The sequence below is a fragment of the Lucilia sericata genome, unplaced genomic scaffold (genome assembly GCF_015586225.1).
Source record: "Lucilia sericata isolate MDLA Ls3-8-SP2 unplaced genomic scaffold, ASM1558622v1 Contig000121F_arrow, whole genome shotgun sequence".
Classification (NCBI taxonomy): domain Eukaryota; kingdom Metazoa; phylum Arthropoda; class Insecta; order Diptera; family Calliphoridae; genus Lucilia; species Lucilia sericata.
In genome coordinates this window covers 583,895-611,254 of record NW_023994153.1, presented here as the reverse complement: position 1 = coordinate 611,254, position 27,360 = coordinate 583,895, and the positions used below count along the sequence as shown (strand labels likewise).

At 29.3% G+C, this 27,360-nt stretch overlaps 1 protein-coding gene across 1 annotated transcript in view; it reads left to right on the top strand.

The window, feature by feature from the left end:
- The window catches only part of LOC119600796 (COP9 signalosome complex subunit 8), an 87,884-nt gene that overhangs the window by 38,390 nt on the left and 22,134 nt on the right, over positions 1 to 27,360 (top strand). Inside the window, exon 3 of the mRNA XM_037951342.1 lies at positions 17,461 to 17,642. Within this exon, the coding sequence (XP_037807270.1) occupies positions 17,461 to 17,642 (182 nt within the window). The remainder of the gene's footprint in view (positions 1 to 17,460; positions 17,643 to 27,360) is intronic.

Sequence of the window (27,360 nt, the reverse complement as noted above, 5' to 3'; positions counted from 1 at the left end):
TCGACATCATATTCTAAGCGCGACTTCTGATATCTCGGATCCTTCCCCGAAATCTAAAAATGTGGCTATACTGGAATAAAGTATATTTAATTATATGAGCTATTAGCTTTTAAAATGCTCAGTTTTATGCATAAACAGCTATTTTACAGGTATTTAAAAATACCTGTATAGTTCTAACTACAAACAATTACTTTGCTAGGGATATGGTCGAAAACTATTTTTTCAAATTAATTTACAATACACAAATTTCATTCTGTCCTTATCTTAACACAAGAATGATAATTTTATTCAGCATTTAATTTTATTAATTAATAACAAAATCACGTAGGTACATATTAACTAAACATTTTATTTTATAAAAATCTGTGCAAAATTAAAGAGTTATGCTTTATAAAAATATTTCATGTTTTTACCATACAATTACTTGCATGTTTCTTGTTTTTTTTTAACAATTTTCAAAAATGTTTATACTAATTTTTATAAAATGTAATAAATTTATTTAATGATAGATTAACTTTTCTTAAATAGTTATATATTTTTAAAGAAGTTCTTGAAATAAAAACTATTAAAAAAATAATCGGGAATGGCCGACCATATGATACCAGTTATGAATATATCTAAAATGTGATTTCTTATTTAATAAAGCATTTATACTGAAATCTGATGAAAAACTGATTTTCTGAAAGAGACTATATATGGGAGCTAGGATCAATTATAGACCGATCCTCTCAAAATATGGTGGAGGGATTTATGTTCATATAGGAGTTAGATATGCAGAATTTCATCATAATGGAAGTGTTTAAGAGGGAAATAACGACAAGCCGCAATTAAGAGCTCCAATTTAATCCATTTTCAAACAACTTCGTCCTTTGGTAAAATGAAATATTTGAGCCTATTTTCATCAAATTATTTGGAAAATTGCGACTTATAGTTTTACAAGGTTTACATGGACGGACATAGCTAAACCACTATATTGCTGCAGGATATACATACATACTGAACTTTCTTCTATTTTGAAAGGAAGTAGGATCTGAAATAGTTTGTAACTGAAAAAATGAAAAGGATTTCTGTTTTATATAGTTCATTTAAAAAATGTTCGACTGTTTTTCCTGGCAAATTAATTGTTTGTTGTGAGAACGGTTGATAAATACTTGAACATTTTCAAATATCTATAAAATAGGTGTTTATGCATAAAAGTGAGCATTTTAAAAGCTAATAGTTCATATAATTCAATGTACTTTATTCCAGTATAGCCACAATTTTATATTTTGGGGAAGGATCCGAGATATCAGAAGTCGCGCATAGAATATCACGTCGAATTAAAAAATTTTCTAAGAGTGAAATATAGCTACAGTCAAGCTATAAATATAGTGATATCACATCTTACGATCGAACTTAAAATGGCGGCGTAATATATAAAAAACAAAAAGGGCGGTATTTCTAGGCGTGGCAAAAAAATATTTTTTTTATTTTTGGAAATGTTATTAACATACCTTTAATCCTAGGGGGTGACTGACACAACTTTTTTTTTGTCCATAGAGACCGACCCACTCTATTGTACAGTCTTCCATTTGACGTTAAAATACAACATAATTTCACTATTAAAAGTTGATCCGAGAGCCTATTGTCGACGGACCCTAATATATATATATATGTATATATATATATATATATATATATATATATATATATATATATATATATATATATATATATATATATATATATATATATATATATATAAAATACAAAATAAATATAAAATACATATATATATATATATATATATATATATATATATATATATATATATATTGCAAATCATCAAAATGTTACAAAAAATATTATGTTTATCTTTAGAAGATTCATAAATGTGCATTTGGATAACAGAATATATGTATATAAGAATTGAACACAAAAAGAATGAGCCCAATACCTCTCATAGTTTTACCGTACCTGTGAGGTGAAGTTGACGGATTTCGGGAAAAAGGCAATCGGGATTTCGGGATTGTCATCCGTAAATGATTCATTTATTTTTTGACGAATAAATGTTTTTTCAGCTGATTCTGTAGGTTTTGTGGGATAAGCCCTTTTAAATTCGACTTTTCTAAAATCAAAAGGGCCTAACAACGCTTTGGTATTTATAGCTTGAAAGCAATTAATGATTTAATTATACTTAATTTGTTACAAAAATATGTTCTATTTATCGCAAATACAAACCTTGTTGGAAATGGCTAATAACGGTTCATAATTACATCAAAACTCCTCGGAAAACCAGAAAATATTTGATTGCAAGAAAGTACGTTTACTATGAAACGATCGTGAACAAATTCAACATAAGCCTTCTTTATTGGTCAAGAATAGTGTCGTTAAGATTAGTCCAAATTTGGCTATAGTTCCCATATAACAATCTCTGTCAGAAATTGACTAAACTCTGTATTAAATTTAATGTGGATCACACCATTTGACCTCAGCCCATATCACCTTTAACATTTATAATGTGAACTATATCTTTCAAATTGTACGAATACCTATCCGTAATTGACTCTACTGTAAGCAGGGTAGCTAAATATATCGCGAGTTTTATTTTTTAACATGCGAGCACAATTTTAATTAGAGTTTTATGTGTTTTGTATTCGCTTCGTAAGCGTTATTTTCATGTTTTTGTTTTTTAACTCGCTAACGAGCGTGTGGAAAACGAGTTGAATTCAAGTTAAATTCGACCCAAAAATCAGCAAAATGTATGTGCAAGAAACAGTTTCTGTTGGTAGTAAAAAAGATCTAATAATATGGGAAATAATTATGTATGTGTGATTGTGTCGCCGTAGGTTTCATGACGGTCAGACAAAGCAAAAGTGGAAAAGTATAAAAAATATATTGTCTACCTTTTTATTTAAATGTGAATGTTTTTTATGTATGTACATATGCATATTGATTGACATGCAAGTGATCTTTAAAAAATTTTTGATTTATTAGATTATTGATAGCGAGTCAAATGGTTTGGAAAATTTTATTATGAAGATAATAAAACACGTGTGGAATGTGAATATATATATATATATATATATATATATATATATATATATATATATATATATATATATATATATATATATATATATATATATATATATATATATATATATATATATACTTTACTTTAGGCGAACTGGCCAAAAACGGTTATAGGACACGTCATCAATGTATACTGGACACATTGGAAGGTTATACACATTCATCGGACGTGCCTGATCGCATACCAGACACTGAATATGTCGGAAACTTTGAAACGCTAATCCCAGATAAATGGTCAAGCGGAACATTAGAGCAAATACCAGTAGGAATCCGTTGCTACACGGATGGCTCTAAATTAGGGGACAAAGTGGGCCTGGGGTTCTATATTGAAGAAACAGAAATATACCACCGTTTACCTAATCATAACACAAGCTTCCAGGCAGAAGTACGAGCAATAACGGAATGTGTAAATTGGATTAGAATAAATATGGCGCCCACAGGGCTTAATATATTTACCGACAGCCAGAAGGCAATTTGTGCGATATCAGGTGATAGAATTAAATCTAAGACCGTATTGGATTGTAAGAAAGCTTTAGCTGAATACTCTCCCAGAGGTAAGGTTCACATCATATGGGTACCAGGCCACTCGGGAGTAGTCGGCAACGAAAGGGCGAATGTAATAGCTTTAAAGCGAAGGGAGCTCGGTGTAGTTAACCTGACAAACGCAAAACCATTCGACGCAACAAAAGCTGAATTAAAAATATGGATGAGAAAATCCCATAAGGCCTCTTGGAATAATGAAACGGTGGGTAGAACCACAAAGATTCTATGGGGTGACCCTGATGAGAGCAAGACGAGAAATCTTCTCAAAATGAGCAAGTCTGAGGTTAGTATGTTGGTACGTATTCGCAGTGGACACACAGGATTACGTGCACATCTATACAAAATTGGACGTGCGGATTCAGACGAATGTAGAGCATGTGGAGAGGACAGTGAAACTCTGGAGCACTTTCTTTGCCATTGTCAGGCATTCGTCGAAGTTAGATCCAAGTATCTTGGGAGTGATGTTATTCCGGAAATAACATTCTTAACCAACACCGATTGGAAAATTCTTAGGTATTACGTCCAGGAAACTGAGTTTCTGAACATGGAAAAATAATACATTCAGTGAACAATGTCTTTTTTTCTTGAATTGGAGCGCACAACAGGCCCGATAGTGGCCTAGGTGTATTTCTTAGGATTTGATGTAGTATACATCCTCCTATCAACCTAACCTAACCTATATATATATATATATATATATATATATATATATATATATATATATATATATATATATATATATATATATATATATATATATATATATATATATATATATATATATATATATATATAGTGGTGGAAAAAAGAAATAAATTACGCAAAGCCATACCCCACTGGAGCATTTGAACTATTCACATTAACAATAAAAAACATCGAAAATAATCTAATGTTTCTGCTAATGCTTTAAATTGAATAGCAATGCTGCATTTAAAAAAATACTCAAAAAGTACCCTTTTTGCTCCATCGTATTTTATTGGTATTTAAAAAATTTGGCATTGGAAAAAATAATAGAAACGATTCACAGTATTACACTGTGGACATAAGCTGAGATTTCTTAAACTGCGTTTTGTATTTCTTTTTAAAAATTTGAATTGTAAATGATATTCTCAATATCAAAATATACAGTTTCCTCGGTTCTTTATGTTAACGTATGTTTTTTTCAACGCCTGGTTGACCATATGAGCTCTGACGACTGAATTGGATCCACGACTTTAAAATTTTCTTTAATAAAAAGTTAAAACAGTGAAAGAAATTGCTTAACATTTCTAAATTACTTAAAAATTTGTTCTTGAAAAGATTTCGAGCCGAAGAAGTTTTGAATCCGCTTATAGATAACGATAATCCACCGATTTTTTGTCCCGATTTTGAGTAATTTTTCACATTTTGGCAATTTAACCCGTTCTTGGACAGGTAAAATAAGTTGAATTTAAAACTAAAATTTCAAAAAATGTAAAAATTTCGTAAATTAATTTTCAATTTAAGTATAGTACTGTTTGGGAATTAATATTAGTGTAGGCCCAATACGATCTATTGCAAAAAATAAAACATAATGTTTTTAAACCAGGGAAATAAAATATGTGTTTTATTTCATTACCTTTTCTAAAATCTAATACGTTTATTTTATGGAAAAAATTACAAGGAATATTCTTTCTGATGTTTTAATATGATCAGGTGCATTTTATCTGAACTTACGTTACAGTAGGCTACCTACAATTCAAACTGAATTTTAAATTTTTTTAGGTTTTGTGAACTTTTTGTGTTAAATTTAACTTTTTTTAGCATTATTTCACAAGTCCATCATATACTTTGATATTTAAGCCCCTTTTTAACCACCAAGAACAGGTCGAATTGCAAAATAGCGAAATATTGCTCGAAATTTGGCCCAAAAATCGGTGGTTTGTCCTTATCTATAAGTGGGTTAAAAACTTTTTCTTCTCGAAATCTTCTCAAAAACTAATTTTTTCGATAATTTAACCATTAGAAGACATTTCTTTGTATAATACTGTGAATCGTTTCTATTATTTTTTCCAATGCCAAATTTTTTAAATACCAATAAAATACGATGGAGCAAAAAACTTACAAACTCCATTTATCATATGAAAGTAGACCTAAATACCTTTTATTTAAGATACAAATCATCAAATTCTAAAAGGAAGTTTTTGGGAAAATTTAGTTTCCACCACAAAATAAAGTCGTTTCTATTATTTTTTCCACCACTGTGTACTTACTTTTGTGACGTAATTTTAGCACTTATTTAACTTCACCTTAAATGAGAACTCAAATAACAAAAATATCCAGAAAAAAAAGTAATGAATAATAATTGTCATAATTGTTTTTAATAAATAAATGTGTTACTTTATTGATTTTTGAAAAAATAATATCCGTTTTTAAATAAAACCAATTATCAGCATTCCTGTATACTTATTATTGTGCTTAACCGAATATATATCCTAATTACATTCGCGAAAGACCAAATTTAATGCATCTTCTGGAAGATTTTTGGATTTTTTTAGGGATAGTTTTGTTTACAGTTATATATAGGATTTGGGATAGGGAATTATACGAAAAGCTGTTTTATTTCCTATATTTTGTCACAAAAAATCACTATCATGATAACGGAGTTGTCTTCGCTGTACTCGTTTTTAACTTTCTGACGGGGACCTTATATAGGGGGTAGGGTAAATTTTGGACTGATCCTCACAAAATTTGCTAGAGTTTTTGGTGGAGAGGAACTTACTTGTGACGAATTTCATCAGTATACTCGTAATTTTAAGTCAGTAATGAGGGTTAAAGACATTTTCTGAAGGTGACCTTATATGGAGGGTAGGATCAATTACTGACCGATCCTCTTAAAATTTGGTAGAGAAATTTTGGGTCATATAAACTTATTTATGTCGAATTGCGTCGCTATTTTCGTACTTTTGAAACAGTTATGCTTGTTTAAACTGTATTTCGGGGGGCCACTTGTATGGTGGCTACAAATTGCAGCAATAGAGAATATTTTTGCTCCCTAACTCATTCCGTTCGGACTCTATCGCGTTTTTAACAGATGGACGGGCGAGACTAGATCGTCTTAGAATTTAATAAGGACCCATGATATTTTACTTTTACTTTTGTGGGTCTGTAACCAAAAATTCGATGTGTTACAAACGTAATGACAAAATCAATATACGCCCATCTTTTATGATGGTGTGTATAAAAACTAACAAATATGTTTAAACCAATAAATTAAATTTTCGAAATATGTGCCCTTAAAATATTTTCTGCAATAATACCGTCGATCTGCGCTACTTTTGAAATAAACAAACAGGTTTAACAAAATGTTTTTAATTAAAATCAATCAACAATTAAATATATTTCTTTGCTGGAAACTGTAATATGGATAAAAATATTAAATTATTTATGAATGTACCGGGAACAGTGATATGAAAATATAGTTTCCTAGAAAAAAAATATATAAAAGTTACTGTTTAGATGTTAAATTTAGTGCCACCAAAGTTCTTGAAAAAGCACTAATAGAAGCACTAGGCACTAGCTCTAAATTTCTTTGCGTCAAAAATTTTTAAAAGCACTAAAAACAGTGTTAAAAGCACTAAGTTGACAACGCTGCATGATAATAAGTGGTTTATATACCGGTGTACTAGACTTTAAAAACCATTCAAGTGGTACCAAACTCTCATGAGAGTTACTCTTCTGATCAAAAATGTTTTCCGTACAAACAGATTCCGTCTAATATTCTTGGAAAACTTATTTACAAAAAGGTAAGACCAATAAATCATCAATCAAGTCATTATTTTACTAGTTCCTACTATTTTACTGATTATTTAAATCAATTCATTTCGCATTCAATAATTAGATATTAAATAAAATGTAAATATTTTAATATCATGTAGTGTTAGAAAAGTGAGCCTAAATGCCGTAGAGGCAAAAAGAGGCAAACATATTAATTTTGGTGTTATTGAGAAGATTTCAGAGTATCTTTGGGATATGGTCGCTTAGAGGCCATCAGTGGCCAAATTGTACTTTTTCACTTTTAGAAATTGTAAAAAACATAAATATCTATAAAAAATAGCATTTTAAAAAGTCGTTAATAATTAAATCTTTGTAAAGATGATTTAAAATTACACCTTTTCATACATAACAATAGTATATTTGGTACCAAAAAAGAAAATTTTTAGAAATTTGTATTAAATGGTAGATTCGTACAAAAGAAGTTATGGTACTAAATAATAAAAAGAAGTTGGAAAGTATAGTCGGGCATGGCGGACCATATAATACCCTACACCATGAGTATATTTTTATTTTTCATAAAGAAACTTTTATGTTGAATTTTACCTTAATTCCAAAGTATTTAAGCAATTTATTGATAAAAAAATAGTTTTCTGAATGAGGCTTTATATAGGAGTATAGGTCAAACATGGGCCGATCCTCATTAAATTTGGGAAAAGGATATATTTTTAAATAACATTTAGTTATGTTACAAGTTATGTTACAGGTTACAAGTCAATTTTAGACGTTTAAAAATTTTTTTGAAGGGGGGTTTGTATGAGGCTAGTGTCAAATAAAGGCGGATCATTACGAAAATCTGCAGTGTCATTTATACGTATATAAAACTGATTTGTGCCAGTTTTATATAATAGTATATTTGACGTAATAATGGCATAAAAAGCCCAAATCGGGAGGTACGATTGTATGGGGGCTAGGTGAAATAATGGACCGATGTCAACCATTTTCAATAGGCTTCGTCCCTGTACGAAAAAACATGTTTGGTTCAAATTTCATCAAATTATCTTGAAAATTGCGACCTGTACCTTGCGCACAAGGTTTACATGGACAGCCAGCCAGCCGGGCAGACGAACGGACATGTCTTAATCGGCTCAAAAAGTGATTCTGAATCGATCGGTATACTTTAAGGTGGGTGTAGGACCAATATTTTTGTGTGTTACATAAGTATACGAAAATTTTTGTTTTTGTAGAATTGGCCAATCGACCCACCAATCGATTTAGAATCATTTTCTGAGTCGATTTAGCTACATATGTCCATCCGTCTGTCCGTCAATGTAAACCTTGAAATCAAACCACAGGTTTGAAGATAATTCAATAACTTCAATGTCCCAGGGACGAAGTATATTGAAAATGGTTAACATCGGTCTATTTTTGAAGATTATTTTAATGTAATATTTTGAATATATAATTTGAAGAGGAAGTTCCTAATGCCCACCTAGTGTCTAGTAGTCTTGGATGTCCTCTACTAGTAAAAAAAAGTGATTGGGTCCACTTTTCTAAGTTACATGTTAGACTTTGTGGATTGGGTATAAACAGGGACCGTAAAAGTCACAAAATTAGTGTTATTTTTTTACTTTTATTTTTTTTAGCAGAAATAAAAGTTATTTTTTGACTTTTATTTTTTCGAGCAGAAATAAAATTTTTTTTGGACTTTTATTGTTTTGAGCAGAAATAAAAGTTATTTTTTGATTTTTATTATTTTGAACAAAAATAAAAGTTATATCGAAAAAATAAAAATCAAAAAATAACTTTTATTTCAGCTCAAAAAAATAAAAGTCAAAAAATAACTTTTATTTTTGCTCAAAAAAATCCAAATATAACTTTTCTTTTTGTTCAAAATAATAAAAATTAAAAAATAAATATTTTCTTGTGGTTGCTTTTTTTATTTAAAAATTCAAAAATAATTATTATTTTCGGTCCCTGGCAGAGATTTAATATTAGTACAATATTGTGTGGCAACTCTTTTCAATTAGCCATAAGTTGCAACTCCGTTCAAATTAGTAAAATTATTTTCTGAAATACATGTGCGATTCCAATCTTTATCAGCGGCTACGTTTAAGCCCGCTTAGCTTTTGAGCCGAAAGAAGTCGGCGGCGGTGCGGCTTTCAAAATATCGGCTTGTATCTCTGGTCCCTGGGTATAAAAATACCCACTTCGGTATATGTGGGTTCTAAAACGTATCAAATATGAATTTATTTTTTCAAGTAAAAATTTAGCTTTTTTTAGAAAATCCTAATATAAACATTATAGGGTATTAGAATACATGACTATATAAAATATTTAGATGGTGAAAGATTGATACAACATAACTAACATTCTTTCGACCATGAAATAATGAGGCCAAATATTTTTTTATACTGATGATGATTACCACATTTATCTTATGTTGAATGAATGTTATTTATGAGTGCATTTTTAGACCCTACAGTTAGAGGTGACATTCCGAAACTACTAATCTCACTTACTTTCGGATTACCCCTAGTCGCAGAATTAGTTAGGTGACAAATTATTTTGACATAGTTTTGTCCTAAGAGGTAGCTAATTGAACTACATTTTATCGATTACAAATGAACAATTTACTCTGCGCTCGATATATTTTTAAAGGTTATAAATAACTAATTTCTGAAGTTCAATAGAAAAAACAACAAGTTACAAAAGTCCATATTTCTAGATTACGCTTTGTAATACCTGAGAATGTAACGACTGCCTCTACTCTGCATTGCAACTAGTACATTCAGGAAGAATGACTCAACAAATAAAAGTTAGAGTCAACCAGTTGTTTAGATAATAGTGAAACTACTGTATTTTACGGCTTACGTAGAGACTGTGCCGAACTGCTGAGGAGTCTTTTCTTTCCTTTGGGTATATCCGTTTATGTACTTTTTCTTGTCAATAAAATATGAAATTTCTCCATTACTCCTCAATTTGTTATTCACTTGGAAAACCAATAATAAGGTTTTATGAAATTGTTACTAAGGTGTTAACAAGTGTAGAAGAAATTCCTTACAATATGTATTTTCTATATAAAGTTTCCTATACTTTCTCTTCAATAACGTAAATATCCTCCCTATTGTTGCGTAAGGTATAAAAAGGATATTCTATATTATTATTACAAAGATACAACTTTAGATCTTATTAATACACTCAATTTCAGTTATTTCATTGGTTATTTGAATTACAAATAATATCTTCTAACAGTATTAACCTTATATGAAGGACAAAATCAATCTACCTGTGGTTTGCGTCGGTATATTCTTCTTCTATTTACCCATAACTATCAAACATTAAAATGTCGATGAATTTTCGCAATATTTCCTATAGACTTATTGAATTTTTTTACTATAACCAAAAATGGTTAAGTCACAAGACTTTTTATCAAGTAGATCTATCGATGGTTATTATAACACAACTAACAAGCCTTTTAATACGAGAAAATGATGTAGCACAACACAATGTCACTTTACACTTTTATTTAATGTTCAAAAAAATATGTTACATATGTGTTTTCAACTTTTCACCATATTAAAAAATATTTCACATATTCATCAAAACAAAACGAAAAAGTGAGTTTAAATCTGCCTTTTACTTGGTAGCTAATTTAAAAAAAAACATACATTTTAGAACCTATGTATATTAGGGATATAACTATTGACATTCTTTACAAATATACAAGTTAGCATATCATAGTCGAATAGAGTATTAAAAACTATGAGAAACTACATTATAATTTTTTGCGGTTGGTTAAAAAGTTCACGCACCAAATGTCTGTCCGTCTGTTTTTTAAAATAAGTTTTTTGAAGGCTCCACATGTCTTCAGAATCCAAATCTTAGATTATTAATTTAGATATTCTTATAAGAATTTAGTTGTTTAAAACCAGTGAAATCGGTACATAAGAATCGGAGATATGGTCAAAACAAATATGATCAAAAAATTATTTTTTATGGACTTTTTGATTTAGGGATGTAAAATAGTATATTTGCGAATAGCCAAAAAGTCATGAGATATAGGCAGTGATGAGTCGCGATGTGACAATAATATACTTCTAGGTAAAAATGGCCATATATAAATATTTTAATATTAGAATAAAAAAATTAAAAATTTGGTTTCTATTAGAGATTGGGGTTGGTGCGTGATTTTTTTGCTTTCAAATGACCTAAAAAGATTATTTTCAATAATTATACAACATTTGCAATCTCGTGGTGATATGCCAAAAATTTCGCCAAATTAGTTATATCCCTAATGTATATATGCCGAAGTGGGTAGAAAAAAACTGCACCCTGCAGGCTCAGGTATGGTAGATAAAAAAATTAAAAATTGTCATGACAATATAAATCACCAAAATCGGACAACGGATTCAGGGGTCAGGCATTATGAGCCCTGCAGGCTCAGGTATGGTAGATAAAAAAATTAAAAATTGTCATGACAATATAAATCACCAAAATCGGACAACGGATTCAGGGGTCAGGCATTAATGGGTTAAATAGGTTCACTCTTTTGTTTCAATTCAAATTAATTTTTTTCCAACAAAAAATTGACTAATTGGTTGTATTAAAATTTTATTTAGTAGCATGATGTCTTACATTTCACTAGATAGACAAACATTAGTGCAATACTTAATAACATATATTAATTAATTTTTTTCTAAAACAATATTTTTTTGGCTCTTAGAATAGGCTCATCATTTTCAATTGACACAAACAACAAAATACATTTTTCATCAAACTTTTTTATTTTAACATTTTTATAAGGTTTTATAAAAGATTTAGTAGGGAGCATATCCGCCGTTACTCGATATAACTTCGAAAATTCGAGGTTATAAAGAGTTATAAAGATTTATTAAGTAATGGCAGGGATATTTGGGTACACGCCTTTTTAATTCCTTCAATTTAGGCTTATTTTGTGTCATACTGTCTGCCCGACCTAAACACTTTACGAGAAAGAATGTACGAACCATTTTCAATAATAAATAGGTGGGGAGAGAATGGTGGCCTTTTACAGCCGTGGCGGTATGGATTGTTATTTTATTATATTTGGAAATATCTACGACAAAGTTTCAGAGATATCAGAAAATGTGAAAAAAAACTGTTTCCATCCAGTATGGCTTTACATTTATTACAGTTCGTACAGTTTCATTTCATAATATGAAATTACCCCTCACATCATCCCACTTCCCTCACAGCTTTGAAATCAAGTCAGGTACATCTCTTCCTTACAAAAATCATAAAAATAATGATTATATAGATTTGGACCTTCTAAATTAATTTTTTTTCATCCGAAAAAACAAGATTGCTTTTTATAACCATTTGTTCACGTGGAAACTGAAGAGGTTTTTGCTTTACGAGTGGCAATTGGAGTGGCTTTTATTGATTTTTTAATATGTTTAAAGCCTTGGCTCTTCTTACAATACGTTTTATTGCAGCTAGGCTTGCTGTAACACCCACTTTTTATTTAATTTTTGCTGCAGAATCACTTTGTGCAATCTCTTCTGTACGCTTTCGTTATGACTCCATATGTACGTCCATTTATGTTTTCTTAATATTCAGTTTTCTTGTACTCGCTTATCTAAGCGGTATTTCGTGGCAGTCAGTGATGATGCTTTCACCTATTCTTCCACTTTGATTTAACATAAAAGTGCCCTAGACTGCCTCATCGGTGTGCTCTCGCTTAGAATGCAAGCCACAATATCATTAGGGCATATTAAAATATCACTTACATTATGTGTGGAGTTCTCAGCGAAGTTAATTAGACGATTATAAACGCTTGCAAATATGAATGTAATGTACGTAGATTACAATCCTATTTGCATTTGTAAGTTAAAGTACCATGCCTTCCGATTTTGTTATAGAACAAATATATTTTTGTTTTATATGTATTTATTTTAAAATTATGCAAGTTTATTTACAGACCTGGGCGATTTCCATTAATTTTGCATTAACATTAAATTAAAAAAAAAAATTAATTTAATGTAAAAAATATTGCATTAACATTAAATTTGTAGAATTTAATGCATTAAATTTCCATTAACATTAAATATTTTTGAATTTAATGCATTAATTTTACATTAACATTAAATATTTTTGAAATTAATGCATTAATTTTGCATTAACATTAAATATATCTGAATTTAGTGCATTAATTTTACATTAACATTAAATAAGCAATAAAATTAATGCATTAATATTCCATTAACATTAATATATATAAAAATTGATAAACATAAATAAAATACAGCACAAAAGACCTCGATCTAACTAAATACAACTAAAATTAAATAGGTTAAAGTCCTTTCTAATAACTCCTATATTCCATTCAAACTTGTGTGTTTTAAATATGATATTTATATAAGATTCCACATACAAAATAAACTGAAAAAGGAATATCTGGGAAGTGATACTATTCTTCTAATATGTATTATCTAGTATAGGACTTATTAGAAAGGACTTTAACAAAATAAACTACAAAAGGAATATCTGGGAAGTCATACTATTCTTCTAATATGTATTATCGAGTATAGGACTTATTAGAAAGGACTTTAACACATTCAATTTTACTTGAATTTAGTTAGACCGAGGTCTTTAGCGCTGTATTCTTATTTTTATAAATTATTTTATACATTAATGTTAATGGAAAATTAATGCATTAATTTTATTATTTATTATTTAATGTTAATGGAAAATTAATGCATTAAATTCAAAAATATTTAATGTTAATGCAAAATTAATGCATTAATTTCACAAATATTTAATGTTAATGTAAAATTAATGCATTAAATTTAAAAATATTTAATGTTAATGCAAATTTAATGCATTAAATGTACCCATAATGTAGAAAAAATTGTTAATGCATTAACATATTTAATGCATTTATCCCAGGTCTGTTTATTTAACTATTATCATCAAATAGAGTTAATATGTATTATTATTTAATAAAAATGATTTAAAGAAAATAAATAAATTTAATCTTTTGAAATTTTCGGTCATCTTCCTTTACAGCTTCTATAAACAATCAAGAGTGTATGAAGTAATTTTTAAATCCGTTCTTGCCATTTAGATTTTTACAGTAAAATAACTTTTTTAACAAAACAGAACTTCACTTATAAATTATCAACTTTAAACTGACAAAAATAATTCTGCTTTTCTTGTATACAAAAGAAAAAAACGGTACTTTATTTTTGTTTTTTAAAGAAATAAACATTAAAGTGGCAGCTGACTCTGCTATGTTATCTATGTTATATTTAGAGCGTTGGATTACGCATACATTGCACCCTAAAGGTCCAAACACATACAATACTTTGCGACGAACTGCGACTGACAGCTCGGGTTTACTGTATGTGTTTAAATGAGAGCTGTCACAATCAAAACGTCAAACTTGTGCACGACGTACAAAAGTTGAAAAATATTCAACTTTGGCGTACGAAACATAAGAGAAAGAGAAAATAAAAACAAAAACAAAACTATCAAAAATATTGTTTGTCCTTTTTGTTCTGTTTAATTGTGATTTGTGCGTGTGAAAAACACCATTTTTAAATTAAATACTTTTATATTAAATATTGAATTTTTTATATTATTAAAATATATTTAATTATTTTTTCATACTTTATCGGCGCAACGATTGGGCATCTCTTTTTTTATGTTGCGTAGCTGTCAGTCGCAGTTCGTCGCAAAGTATTGTATGTGTTTGGACCTTAAGTACTTAGATTGCTCGCTTAGAACGTAATACTGATGTCATCGAATATTATCTAAGTACTTTGTTTCATTTACCGCTGCACAGTGAGACAGTTGGCACTTTTAGAACGACATTAATCAAATCTTAGTGATATTGAGTTCTTATTTTAGTTACAGTTAGCAAACAATTATCCAAACGCTCCACATAATAATCAGCACGATAAGACTGCTGCTACGCCCATTTTTTTACAAGTATATATTGAATACAAATTTAATTTTTGGTCGCATATATCTCAAAACTTTTGCTATCGATTTTGAATTTTTATATATTTTTAGAAAGACAATTTTATACAGATTGCTACAGATTGATAAGAAAATGCAAAATTTAAATATTTGTAGCACAGTCTCAGGTGCCACGGCCAAAATTTATGTATACCCCTAATGTGAGTTTACGCTTAATTTAAAAAAACATATTAAATTCTATAGGACACTCTAATTTTTTTGAATATCTCTGAAGATCGCAAAAGGTCGCAGCCAATTTTCATATACATATATGTTTCTATAGAAAATTTCCTATGCAAGAGTTATGATTTGATGACTGCAATTCCATTAAAAATTTTATTTTTAAATATATTTTTATTATTAATAATTTTTTTCTTATACTGAAAAATAAAACTTTTAAAATTGAGCTTTAGTCTGAAAAATTATAAGTATTAAATTGTAATACACTGAAGAAACTATATATATGAAATATTTACCAAGATATACACCAAATTAATATGGCGCTTCAGAAATATTACAAGAAAATTATTTTATTTTTAAAAGGAGCAACTTTTAGCACCAATATTTCGAGTTTTGCAATATTTTTAGCTATTTTTCTATAGTATATGGAATGTTTACTGTTAACTATAACAGCAAGCAAGACAATTGGAAAGCGTTTTTTTTTTTATTTTTGATCTAAAAGTTCCAAAAATCTCACTGTGCGCTGGGTTTTTCTGAAAATTTTAATTTATAATTTTATATTTTAAAATGTTTCCTTTGAAAACACAAATTTAATTTTTTTTTTAGAATAAAAATAAATTAATTTGTTTTGACATAACCTATACACTTTTAAATAAACAAATAAAAATCAGAGCCTTAACGACTTCACTTTACTTAGTGCATCCTGAGCTCAAGCATCAAAATGTATTTTAAATAAATTTTATAAATTCTTGTAATACCGTTATATATGATTTTAAAATTAATATACACAAAATTTTACATTTTGGGGAAAATGGGGTTAAGCGGTCAGTTCTTAGGTAGGCAATTTGTAGCAACATTTTTATCTTGAATGTATTAATATACCGATGTTAAATAAATCACTTTATGCCCTTTTTATGACACTTTTCTATATATTGTTCTTTATTCTATTTAAATAATACTTAAAATATAAAATTTTGCTCGCTTTGAAATATTCATTATTGAGCGTTGTTATATACATGACCAGAAGGAAAAGTCTACAAATTTGGGATGATAAATCTATAAAGGTGGGATAACGAGTCTGCAAGATGCGTAGATTCTGTCAAAATGGCTGTATCCGCATGCAAATAGTAAAGCCACCTTGTACCAATGGAAATAATTGACGAAATATTGAGCATAGAAGACTATCCGAGTATTTTTAGACTCATCATTCCGATTTTGTAGACTCATTATCGATTTTGTAGGTAAGAGCGTCAATTCTGTGGTAGAAGTAATTTTTCAAAGAAGTGAGCAAAAAGCCACGACCTCAATCCGATTGAAAATGTTTGCTAAACCCTGAAGTGACGCTGAACGGGTTCAGCGTGAGGGGGTGAGTATTTCAAATAGAATAAAGAGCAATTTATAGAAAAGTGTCCTAAAAGTGATTTATTTAATATCGAACTTTGTAAAAAATATTAAAAATGCTAGCCTTTCCTAAAGATTTCGTGGCGAGCAAAACTGAGTGCATGCGAGCTATTTTAGTTTTGTTGTCTTTTACTCAGAAATTTATGCTTTTTGGTTCAAATTGTAATTCATTTTGTTAAATATTATATAAAAAGAAATCACAATAATAATTTGAATTTGCTTTTATAGTTTTATTTTAATTCCAAGTAAAGAGCACAAATTACAAACATGCACTCGATTAATAATTTTTGTAACGAATAGTAGAAGGGTTAATAACCAATAATTACAAATAATAACACTATACTTGCAGATGGCGATTTAGACTTCAAGATAAGCAATTAAATGCTTTATAGAAGTGTCAGTTGTTAAATTTGTATATGCAGCTCCTATAAAAGCAGGTCAATTTTTAAGATAAAAGTGATTGTGTTCGATTTTGTCTTAAATCACTCTACCACCATTTAATAACAAAATATTTTATTTTTTAAGATTTGATGCCAAATTTCTTTGGAGTCGTATTCCGATGAATTTTAAAGCTGAAACTATTGAGTTGCAAAGATTGAACGAGTTACAAAAAAGCCTTACCTCCAATAATCTTGCGGAAGTCTTAATAAATATAAGTAAAACTGAATGGTCAGACGAAATCAAAGGTGTGATGGATGATCTAAAAGGTACGTTAAAATCAGGTTAATGAAATATATTTATGTATATATCTTAAAAATTAGATCTGTCATGTCATGTCTATTGTGTTCTCGTACATTTAAAGATGTTTCTAAACAATCGTTTATTACGTGATCGTTTTAAATTCTGATTAAAATAAAATAAAAAAATTTTGCATACGAAGAACATTTGAACTTTGGGTTCAACAGTTTACAGTGAAATCTCAAAAACTCCTCCTTAATTTACATTTACTTTATTCTGTTAAACATAAACATATTACTCATAGTAGAACAAATATACCAAAGTCCGACTCTTTGACCGCTTTACCATATGTTTTTCAAATTCACCAAAATTCGATTACTTATAGAGACACTTTATGTGTATGTATCGTCAAACAAAAAGCGTACAATCATATTCAGCATGCTCATACCAACTTCAACTCAAATCCTAAAATATATTATTAATCTTGTCGCTCGCTGCGACCTGAGACTTACTAAATATAACTTTTAGTTTGTAAGCCTTTGAGAGTATCCATTTTTTATCCCTTTTTGGGAAATAGACTGAGAGTGAAGAGAAAGTTTTGATAGATTGACATAGCAATGCTATATTTTAGTTTGTTTTATTGTTCTTGATGGATACCTTTAGTTGAGGGGTCATGTCGCAGGGTTTTTTCTCCATTCTTTTTTAAATGCCCTTCGTAAAATAATGAACGTTTAGATGGAGACTCAAAAGGCATGCGACATTTTTTGTTAGTGTTGCCATATTTATGATTCTTAAATGTTGTTTCTATTATTTTGTTTAATAATATATATGTTTATTTTTTAAATGTTTGTTAATTAAATGTTGTGTTAAATTTTGTGATATAACGACCAATTGATTATTAAAATATGAGTTTAGTTGAAAAATGTTCTTATTTTTATAGTTATTTATTTAATTATTTATATTCTTTATAAAAATAACTAAAATTTAACAAGCAAATATCTAAAATATTTGTTATTTTTGGATTAAATGTAATGTAAATAAAATTCAAAATATTGCAAGTGGCAACAATGATTCATGCATTCGAGTGATCGCACACGATCTTCACTCTTTGAGTGCAGAATAAAAATAAAGCAACTGCCAAAAATACAAACGCTTGCAAAATAGATACAAAAAAACCCCTCAAATTACGATTCGTGCGTCATTTGCTACTTCCCTTTCGTCTTTACCCCCTTTGCCTACAAACTCGTGTCGCACGTTGGTGTCCCCTCAGCTAAAAGTGGTCTATGTAAGAAAAGAATGAATTGTATTAGAGCAAGTTTAGCTGATATTATGCCATATTATGCTTCTTAAATGTTGTTTCTATTTTGTTTAACATTATATATGTTTATTTTTAAAATATTTGTTAATTAAATATTGTAATAAACATGTTTAACAAATATACTTTAATAATTTATACAAATTTGGCGAAATAACACCCAATTGATTATTAAAGTATGAGTTTAGCTGAGAAATATTGCTTGTTTTATAATTATTTATTTAATTATTTATATTTTTCATAAAAATAACTAAAATTTAACAAGCAAATATTCAAAATGTTTATTGTTTCTGATTCATGCATTAGAGTGATCGCGCACGATCTTCACTCCTTGAGTGCAGAATAAAAATAAAGCAACTGCCAAAAATACGAACGCGTAACAAAAGAAATAGCAAAAAACCCCCCAAATTACGATTCCTGCGTCTTTTGCTACTTCCCTTTCCCCTTTGACTACAAACTCGTGTCGCATTACTCGTGTCCCACGTTGGTGTCCCCTCAGCTAAAAGTGGTCTTAGTTTTAAGAAAAATTTTTGTATTGAACTGATTTTAATAGGACATTAAATTAAATTGAATTGCGACCTGAGCATTTAACAAGTGCGAATTTAACAAGTCCCAAATAAATGAACTACTAATTGTTTAAAATATGATACGAATTATCGCAGTCTTTATCCCCCTAAAAAACTAAATTTTAATTCCAAAGCCAGATATTACTGAGCCTACAAATTTCTTTTTGTTTATGTAATTTAACAACAGTTCATTTCCAAATATGTAAATAAACTGAACGAAAATACTGCAGTAGAAAATATGCGTTTAGTTCGTAAACAAATAAGAACAAAAAGGAATACAAACAATAAAAAAATCCTAACGGACAAATGATCATACAATTGGTAAATAAGACAATTTAAGTAAACATTAACGTAGCTCACAAACAATAAATATAAATCAAATAAAATAATAATAAAACAAAATGACAAAATTTAATTAATCATGAGACATTGCACAGTGGGGCAGAATGGAAATTTTTTGGAAATATATCTGGCATTTCTAAACGGCTGATCCGATCGGGATAAAATTTGGCGTGAGCGTAGCCAAGGAGTATTCGAGTTTTGAAGATGAACCCTGCAGATGCCCCAGGGACGGCGCTGTGGCGGCTCAAAGTAGGGTACCTACGACATGTAAAATTTTTAAACTCGTGCCATTTTTTTGTTTTTCACAAAGATTTTTATATTTTCTGAAAGCGCTCGACGAGATCTTGAAAAAACATGCTTGGATATACTACTTATCTCTTATAATATCCGAGTTATAGGCATTTAAAAATTTAGTGATACAAAATTTACCATACCTTGGTCCGCCTTTTTTTGAATACCGGGCGTAATTTTGGACCAAATGGACTTAATTTTTTCTTGTTAGTTAGACAACATTTCCAATAATATACAAAAAATTTCAGATCAATATCATTTACAGATCCAAAAATATACGTTTTTTAATTTAAAAATTCAAAAAATTTTAGATTTTTGCCGTTTTTTTGCCAAAAATGTGTCTTAACTCTTTTATTAATAAAATAAAATTTTCTTTAAGAACATATAACAATTTTATAGTTTTCTAAAGGGTATCTTTACGCAGAACGCTTTGGCGTAAAAATCTTGTCCTATTTTTTGAAAATGTTGCCACTGCGTTCTTCCGAATATGACCTATTTTTTATCAAAACTTCAACTTTGGGCGACATGTTCTAAAATCCCAAAGCTGGGATCAGAAAACTGAAAGCAGTTTTGGAAACCTCAATATGTTTTCTATTTACTCCAAAAGTATTTTCCCAGCCCTGAAAAAAATGTGGACCCTATGGGCAAAAAAGTAAAAAATCCCATTTTTGGGATTTTCATTCCTATTTTTGGGAATTGCGGGATGCGCTTTGACCTTTTCAATTTTTTTTGCACTTTCTTATTTGAAATGACAAATTTAACAAGCGTTGAAAATTTCATTGAGTTTTGTTCATAAATAAAGATTTTGTCATATATTACATATTTGTTTAATTTCTAAAACTATGATTTAAATCAAAATTTTAATAGGGTCGCAGATAGCTACAACAATTTAGTCCATATTTATCACTTAATATAATTTTTTAGTTAGATATGTAAATTCTCGACCCTTTACAAAAAATTTCAAGCCAATATCTCAATTACATTCCAAAATATGTTCATTTAAACCTGTGTCCTTTAATTTTATCTTTTTCATATTTTAGTATTAAGTATGACAGAACATACATTTGGTGTTGAATAAAATATTTGGACAATTTTTAAAAATTATTTAGTTAATTATTTTATTAAAGACTATAACATTGTATATACACTAAAAAAATTATAATTTTATTATGAGCCACGCACAACAACACCTAAATCACCCCACACAAACCACCTTTCCCGCCCACCGAAATATAAAACACAATTTAATACAATATCATCAGTTAGTATAATAGCTTTTTTTATTTGAAATGTTTATCTTAAACATAATACAATTAATTCTTACAACCTACTTATATAGTTAATTCCTAACACTACTTATTTTCTATAAAATAATCTGTCATATCGGTATACATATCCAGAAGGTAATATAAGTCCTTTAAATCTTCCTTGTTTTGAGATGATAGAGTTTCATAACAAATCCATCTTTTTCGCATAGTTGAAAGAACAGGATCAGAAGATAGAAGTAAACTATTAAAAATATCTTCATTCTGTGATTGCCTGGAGCATTTTCTTGAGCTGAATAGTTGAACATGCTTAAAATCTCGATTTCTCGCTTCCTGGGCTTCTTCTGTTAACTCTCCAAGTGGAAGAATATTCGATTCAATTATTATTTGACCATGACACAATACTTTGTGTACTGTTGGTGTTAGTTCCCTCCATGGATATAGAGATACAAGTAATTTAGAAATTTATATTCGCCAAATCGATTTCCATTAATTTTATGTTTACTATTCAGTGCCATTAAAATAGTGTTAACTCTTCGAAGCAACTCCTTGTCGATTCCAGTTATTTTTGAAGTAATTTCAAAATCACGAAAAACCCTTCTCGCCGTATTACCGTCATTTGTACTACCGCAACTTGGAAGTGGTTTGTCGATGTTTAATCCCATCTGAACTTTAAATTCTTCTTGGATTCTGCTTTTTTCCGCAGCTCTCAGTTCTTTCAATTCTTCATTATTTTTTGTTGATTTAGTAAGATTCTCTGGCACACTTCTATATTTGAGGTCGTATGCTATGTGTAAAAAGTAATCCAAAAATCGTATTCTGGCATGATGTGGTGAAATTCCGAAAGACAGGACTTCTTCATTAATACTTCTGCTTTTGTTTATATTTGAGAATTGCGACTTTTTCTCATTACATATTGAGCATCTCCAGAAGGAAGAAGTTTCTGTTATGGCATTGCTGACCTTTCCATCAATCATTGTTAAGCTTAGCTGATATGATACCTTAATAGAGAATTCTTTTATTTTTATGCAAATGGGCTCCAGTGCATTTATTTCATCTTTTCTTTAAGAACATATAACAATTTTATAGTTTTCTAAAAGGTATCTTTACGCAGAACGCTTTGGCGTAAAAAACTTGTCCTATTTTTTGAAAATGTTGCCACTGCGTTCTTCCGAATATGACCTATTTTTTATCAAAACTTCAACTTTGGGCGACATGTTCTAAAATCCCAAAGCTGGGATCAGAAAACTGAAAGCAGTTTTGGAAACCTCAATATGTTTTCTATTTACTCCAAAAGTATTTTCCCAGCCCTGAAAGAAATGTGGACCCTATGGGCAAAAATGTAAAAAATCCCATTTTTGGGATTTTCATTCCTATTTTTGGGAATTGCGGGATGCCCTTTGACCTTTTCAATTTTTTTTTTGCATTTTCTTATTTGAAATGACAAATTTAACAAGCGTTGAAAATTTCATTGAGTTTTGTTTATAAATAAAGATGTTTTCATATATTACATATTTGTATAATTTCTAAAACTATGATTTATATCAAAATTTTAATAGGGTCGCAGATAGCTACAACAATTTAGTCCATATTTATTCCTTAGTATCATTTTTTAGTTAGATATGGAAATTCTCGACCCCTTTCAAGCCAATATCTCAATTACATTCAAAAATATGTTCATTTAAACCTGTGTCCTTTAATTTCATATTTTTCATATTTTAGTATTAAGTATGACAGAACATATTTAAATTATTTTTTTATTTATCCTTATAATTGAAAGGTCCTATTATGCTTAAATTTCCAAAAATTTATAACTATTTTTTACCAAAATTTTTTCGACAGATCATTTCGTTCTGTTTCGTTTATGATCATGTAGGTAAAAATATACAGGTAATGATAATTTCGATTCATTCACTAATAAGATATATCAATGACTGAATTACAGGTTATAGTAATATAGTCCTAAATGTTAATAGGTAGACAATTCGTAATTTTTTACTTTGGAATACCTGTATCGGAAATGACAAGAATTGGTATATAAGTAAACTTCTTAGATTTTAAGTACCATATTTAATAAATCTACAATGAAGATTACATTAACGTACGAAGAGTTGTGTTCCGTTTTATGGAGTGTATCTTCAAAAGGGTCAGAAAGAATTGAAGACATTTAAAAAGCGTTGAAAATTTCATTGAGTTTTGTTCATAAATAAAGATTTTGTCATATATTACATATTTGTTTAATTTCTAAAACTATGATTTAAATCAAAATTTTAATAGGGTCGCAGATAGCTACAACAATTTAGTCCATATTTATCACTTAATATAATTTTTTAGTTAGATATGGAAATTCTCGACCCTTTACAAAAAATTTCAAGCCAATATCTCAATTACATTCCAAAATATGTTCCTTTAAACCTGTGTCCTTTAATTTTATATTTTTCATATTTTAGTATAAGGTATGACAGAACATACATTTGGTGTTGAATAAAATATTTGGACAATTTTTAAAAATTATTTAGTTAATTATTTTATTAAAGACTATAACATTGTATATACACTAAAAAAATTATAATTTTATTATGAGCCACGCACAACAACACCTAAATCACCCCACACAAACCACCTTTTCCGCCCACCGAAATATAAAACACAATTTAATACAATATCATCAGTTAGTATAATAGCTTTTTTTATTTGAACTGTTTATCTTAAACATAATACAATTAATTCTTACAACCTACTTATATAGTTAATTCCTAACACTACTTATTTTCTATAAAATAATCTGTCATATCGGTATACATATCCAGAAGGTAATATAAGTCCTTTAAATCTTCCTTGTTTTGAGATGATAGAGTTTCATAACAAATCCATCTTTTTCGCATAGTTGAAAGAACAGGATCAGAAGATAGAAGTAAACTATTAAAAATATATTCATTCTGTGATTGCCTGGAGCATTTTCTTGAGCTGAATAGTTGAACATGCTTAAAATCTCGATTCCTCGCTTCCTGGGCTTCTTCTGTTAACTCTCCAAGTGGAAGAATATTCGATTCAATTATTATTTGACCATGACACAATACTTTGTATACTGTTGGTGTTAGTTCCCTCCATGGATACAGAGATACAAGTAATTTAGAAATTTCAGATGTATATTCCCCAAATCGATTTCCATTAATTTTATGTTTACTATTCAGTGCCATTAAAATAGTGTTAACTCTTCGAAGCAACTCCTTGTCGATTCCAGTTATTTTTGAAGTAATTTCAAAATCACGAAAAAACCTTCTCGCCGTATTACCGTCATTTGTACTACCGCAACTTGGAAGTGGTTTGTCGATGTTTAATCCCATCTGAACTTTAAATTCTTCTTGGATTCTGCTTTTTTCCGCAGCTCTCAGTTCTTTCAATTCTTCATTATTTTTTGTTGATTTAGTAAGATTCTCTGGCACACTTCTATATTTGAGGTCGTATGCTATGTGTAAAAAGTAATCCAAAAATCGTATTCTGGCATGAAGTGGTGAAATTCCGAAAGACAGGACTTCTTCATTAATACTTCTGCTTTTGTTTATATTTGAGAATTGCGACTTTTTCTCATTACATATTGAGCATCTCCAGAAGGAAGAAGTTTCTGTTATGGCATTGCTGACCTTTCCATCAATCATTGTTAAGCTTAGCTGATATGATACCTTAATAGAGAATTCTTTTATTTTTATGCAAATGGGCTCCAGTGCATTTATTTCATCTTTTCTTTAAGAACATATAACAATTTTATAGTTTTCTAAAATGTATCTTTACGCACAACGCTTTGGCGTAAAAAACTTGTCCTATTTTTTGAAAATGTTGCCACTGCGTTCTTCCGAATATGACCTATTTTTTATCAAAACTTCAACTTTGGGCGACATGTTCTAAAATCCCAAAGCTGGGATCAGAAAACTGAAAGCAGTTTTGGAAACCTCAATATGTTTTCTATTTACTCCAAAAGTATTTTCCCAGCCCTGAAAGAAATGTGGACCCTATGGGCAAAAATTTAAAAAATCCCATTTTTGGGATTTTCATTCCTATTTTTGGGAATTGCGGGATGCCCTTTGACCTTTTCAATTTTTTTTTTGCATTTTCTTATTTGAAATGACAAATTTAACAATCGTTGAAAATTTCATTGAGTTTTGTTTATAAATAAAGATGTTTTCATATATTACATATTTGTATAATTTCTAAAACTATGATTTATATCAAAATTTTAATAGGGTCGCAGATAGCTACAACAATTTAGTCCATATTTATCCCTTAATATAATTTTTTAGTTAGATATGGAAATTCTCGACCCCTTTCAAGCCAATATCTCAATTACATTCAAAAATATGTTCATTTAAACCTGTGTCCTTTAATTTCATATTTTTCATATTTTAGTATTAAGTATGACAGAACATATTTAAATCTTATATTTGCCTATTTTCTATTTGTTTGCTTATCCTTATAATTGAAAGGTCCTATTATGCTTAAATTTCCAAAAATTTATAACTATTTTTTACCAAAATTTTTTCGACAGATCATTTCGTTCTGTTTCGTTTATGATCATGTAGGTAAAAATATACAGGTAATGATAATTTCGATTCATTCACTAATAAGAAATATCAATGACTGAATTACAGGTTATAGTAATATAGTCCTAAATGTTAATAGGTAGACAATTCGTAATTTTTTACTTTGGAATAACTGTATCGGAAATGACAAGAATTGGTATATAAGTAAACTTCTTAGATTGTAAGTACCATATTTAATAAATCTACAATGAAGATTACATTAAAGTACGAAGAGTTGTGTTCCGTTTTATGGAGTGTGTCTTCAAAAGGGTCAGAAAGAATTGAAGACTTTTCAAATTATATAAAAACTACATATAGTAGAAAAGTAGACAAAACAGGCATATCAAAAATTTAAAACTTTTTAAAACTTTTTGATGTAAAAAGTAAGTCTGTGGATGAAAATCAAAAGAAATTTCGATTAAAATTTTGTAGTTGGATGGAAACTACTACGGAAATCTCAACTTACAACACATCAACAGGAGCGCCTTGCAAGTCATACGAAGACTTATGTTCAAGGTCAAAGAAAAAGAGGGTCACACAAAAACTTTTTTCAATCTCAAATGAGGAAATTGCTGATACATTTAACGAAATGCTGAAAGAGGAAAACCAACCTATGGATGTCGTACATATTGCAACTATTCTTCCTAATGCATCACCAAAACGACTTAAGCGAAATGTGGAAAGTATACCAACTCCAACATCATAATCAAATTTTACTGAAGAGGAAGCAATAGCGCTTATGTTGGAACTGGATCTCAGTCGAAATAAGTACCAAATATTAAGGAAAGCTCTGCATGAAAAAGGACACAATATATTACCATCATACAAGGCGATCCAGGAAAAAAAAACAAACTATCCTACCATCACCTATTGCTGTTAATGATGTGGAAGCTTGTATTGATATATCATCTTTGCTCGAAAACACAGCATCAAGAATTGTGTCAGACTTTTCAGAAGACCAACTAAGGAAAATTCATAACTGTGATGTTGTCTTAATGTGTAAGTGGGGATGTGACGGTTTATCAGCACTTCCAGAATACAAACAAGCTTGTGGAAGTCGGACATTAGCAGACTACAAAAGTGTATTTATGTCATCATTAGTGCCATTACGAATTCGTTCATATTCCCTTAATCCATCATCGTCAAGCATCGGAAATTCATTTGAAGATATATGGATCAATACAACTCCGGGTTCAAAAAATTTTTGTAGACCCATTGGATTTGAATATATAAAGGAGTCAAAGAAAACAACAAATGATTTAGTGGAATATTTAAAAGATGAAATAAATGCACTGGAGCCCATTTGCATAAAAATAAAAGAATTCTCTATTAAGGTATCATATCAGCTAATCTTAACAATGATTGATGGAAAGGTCAGCAATGCCATAACA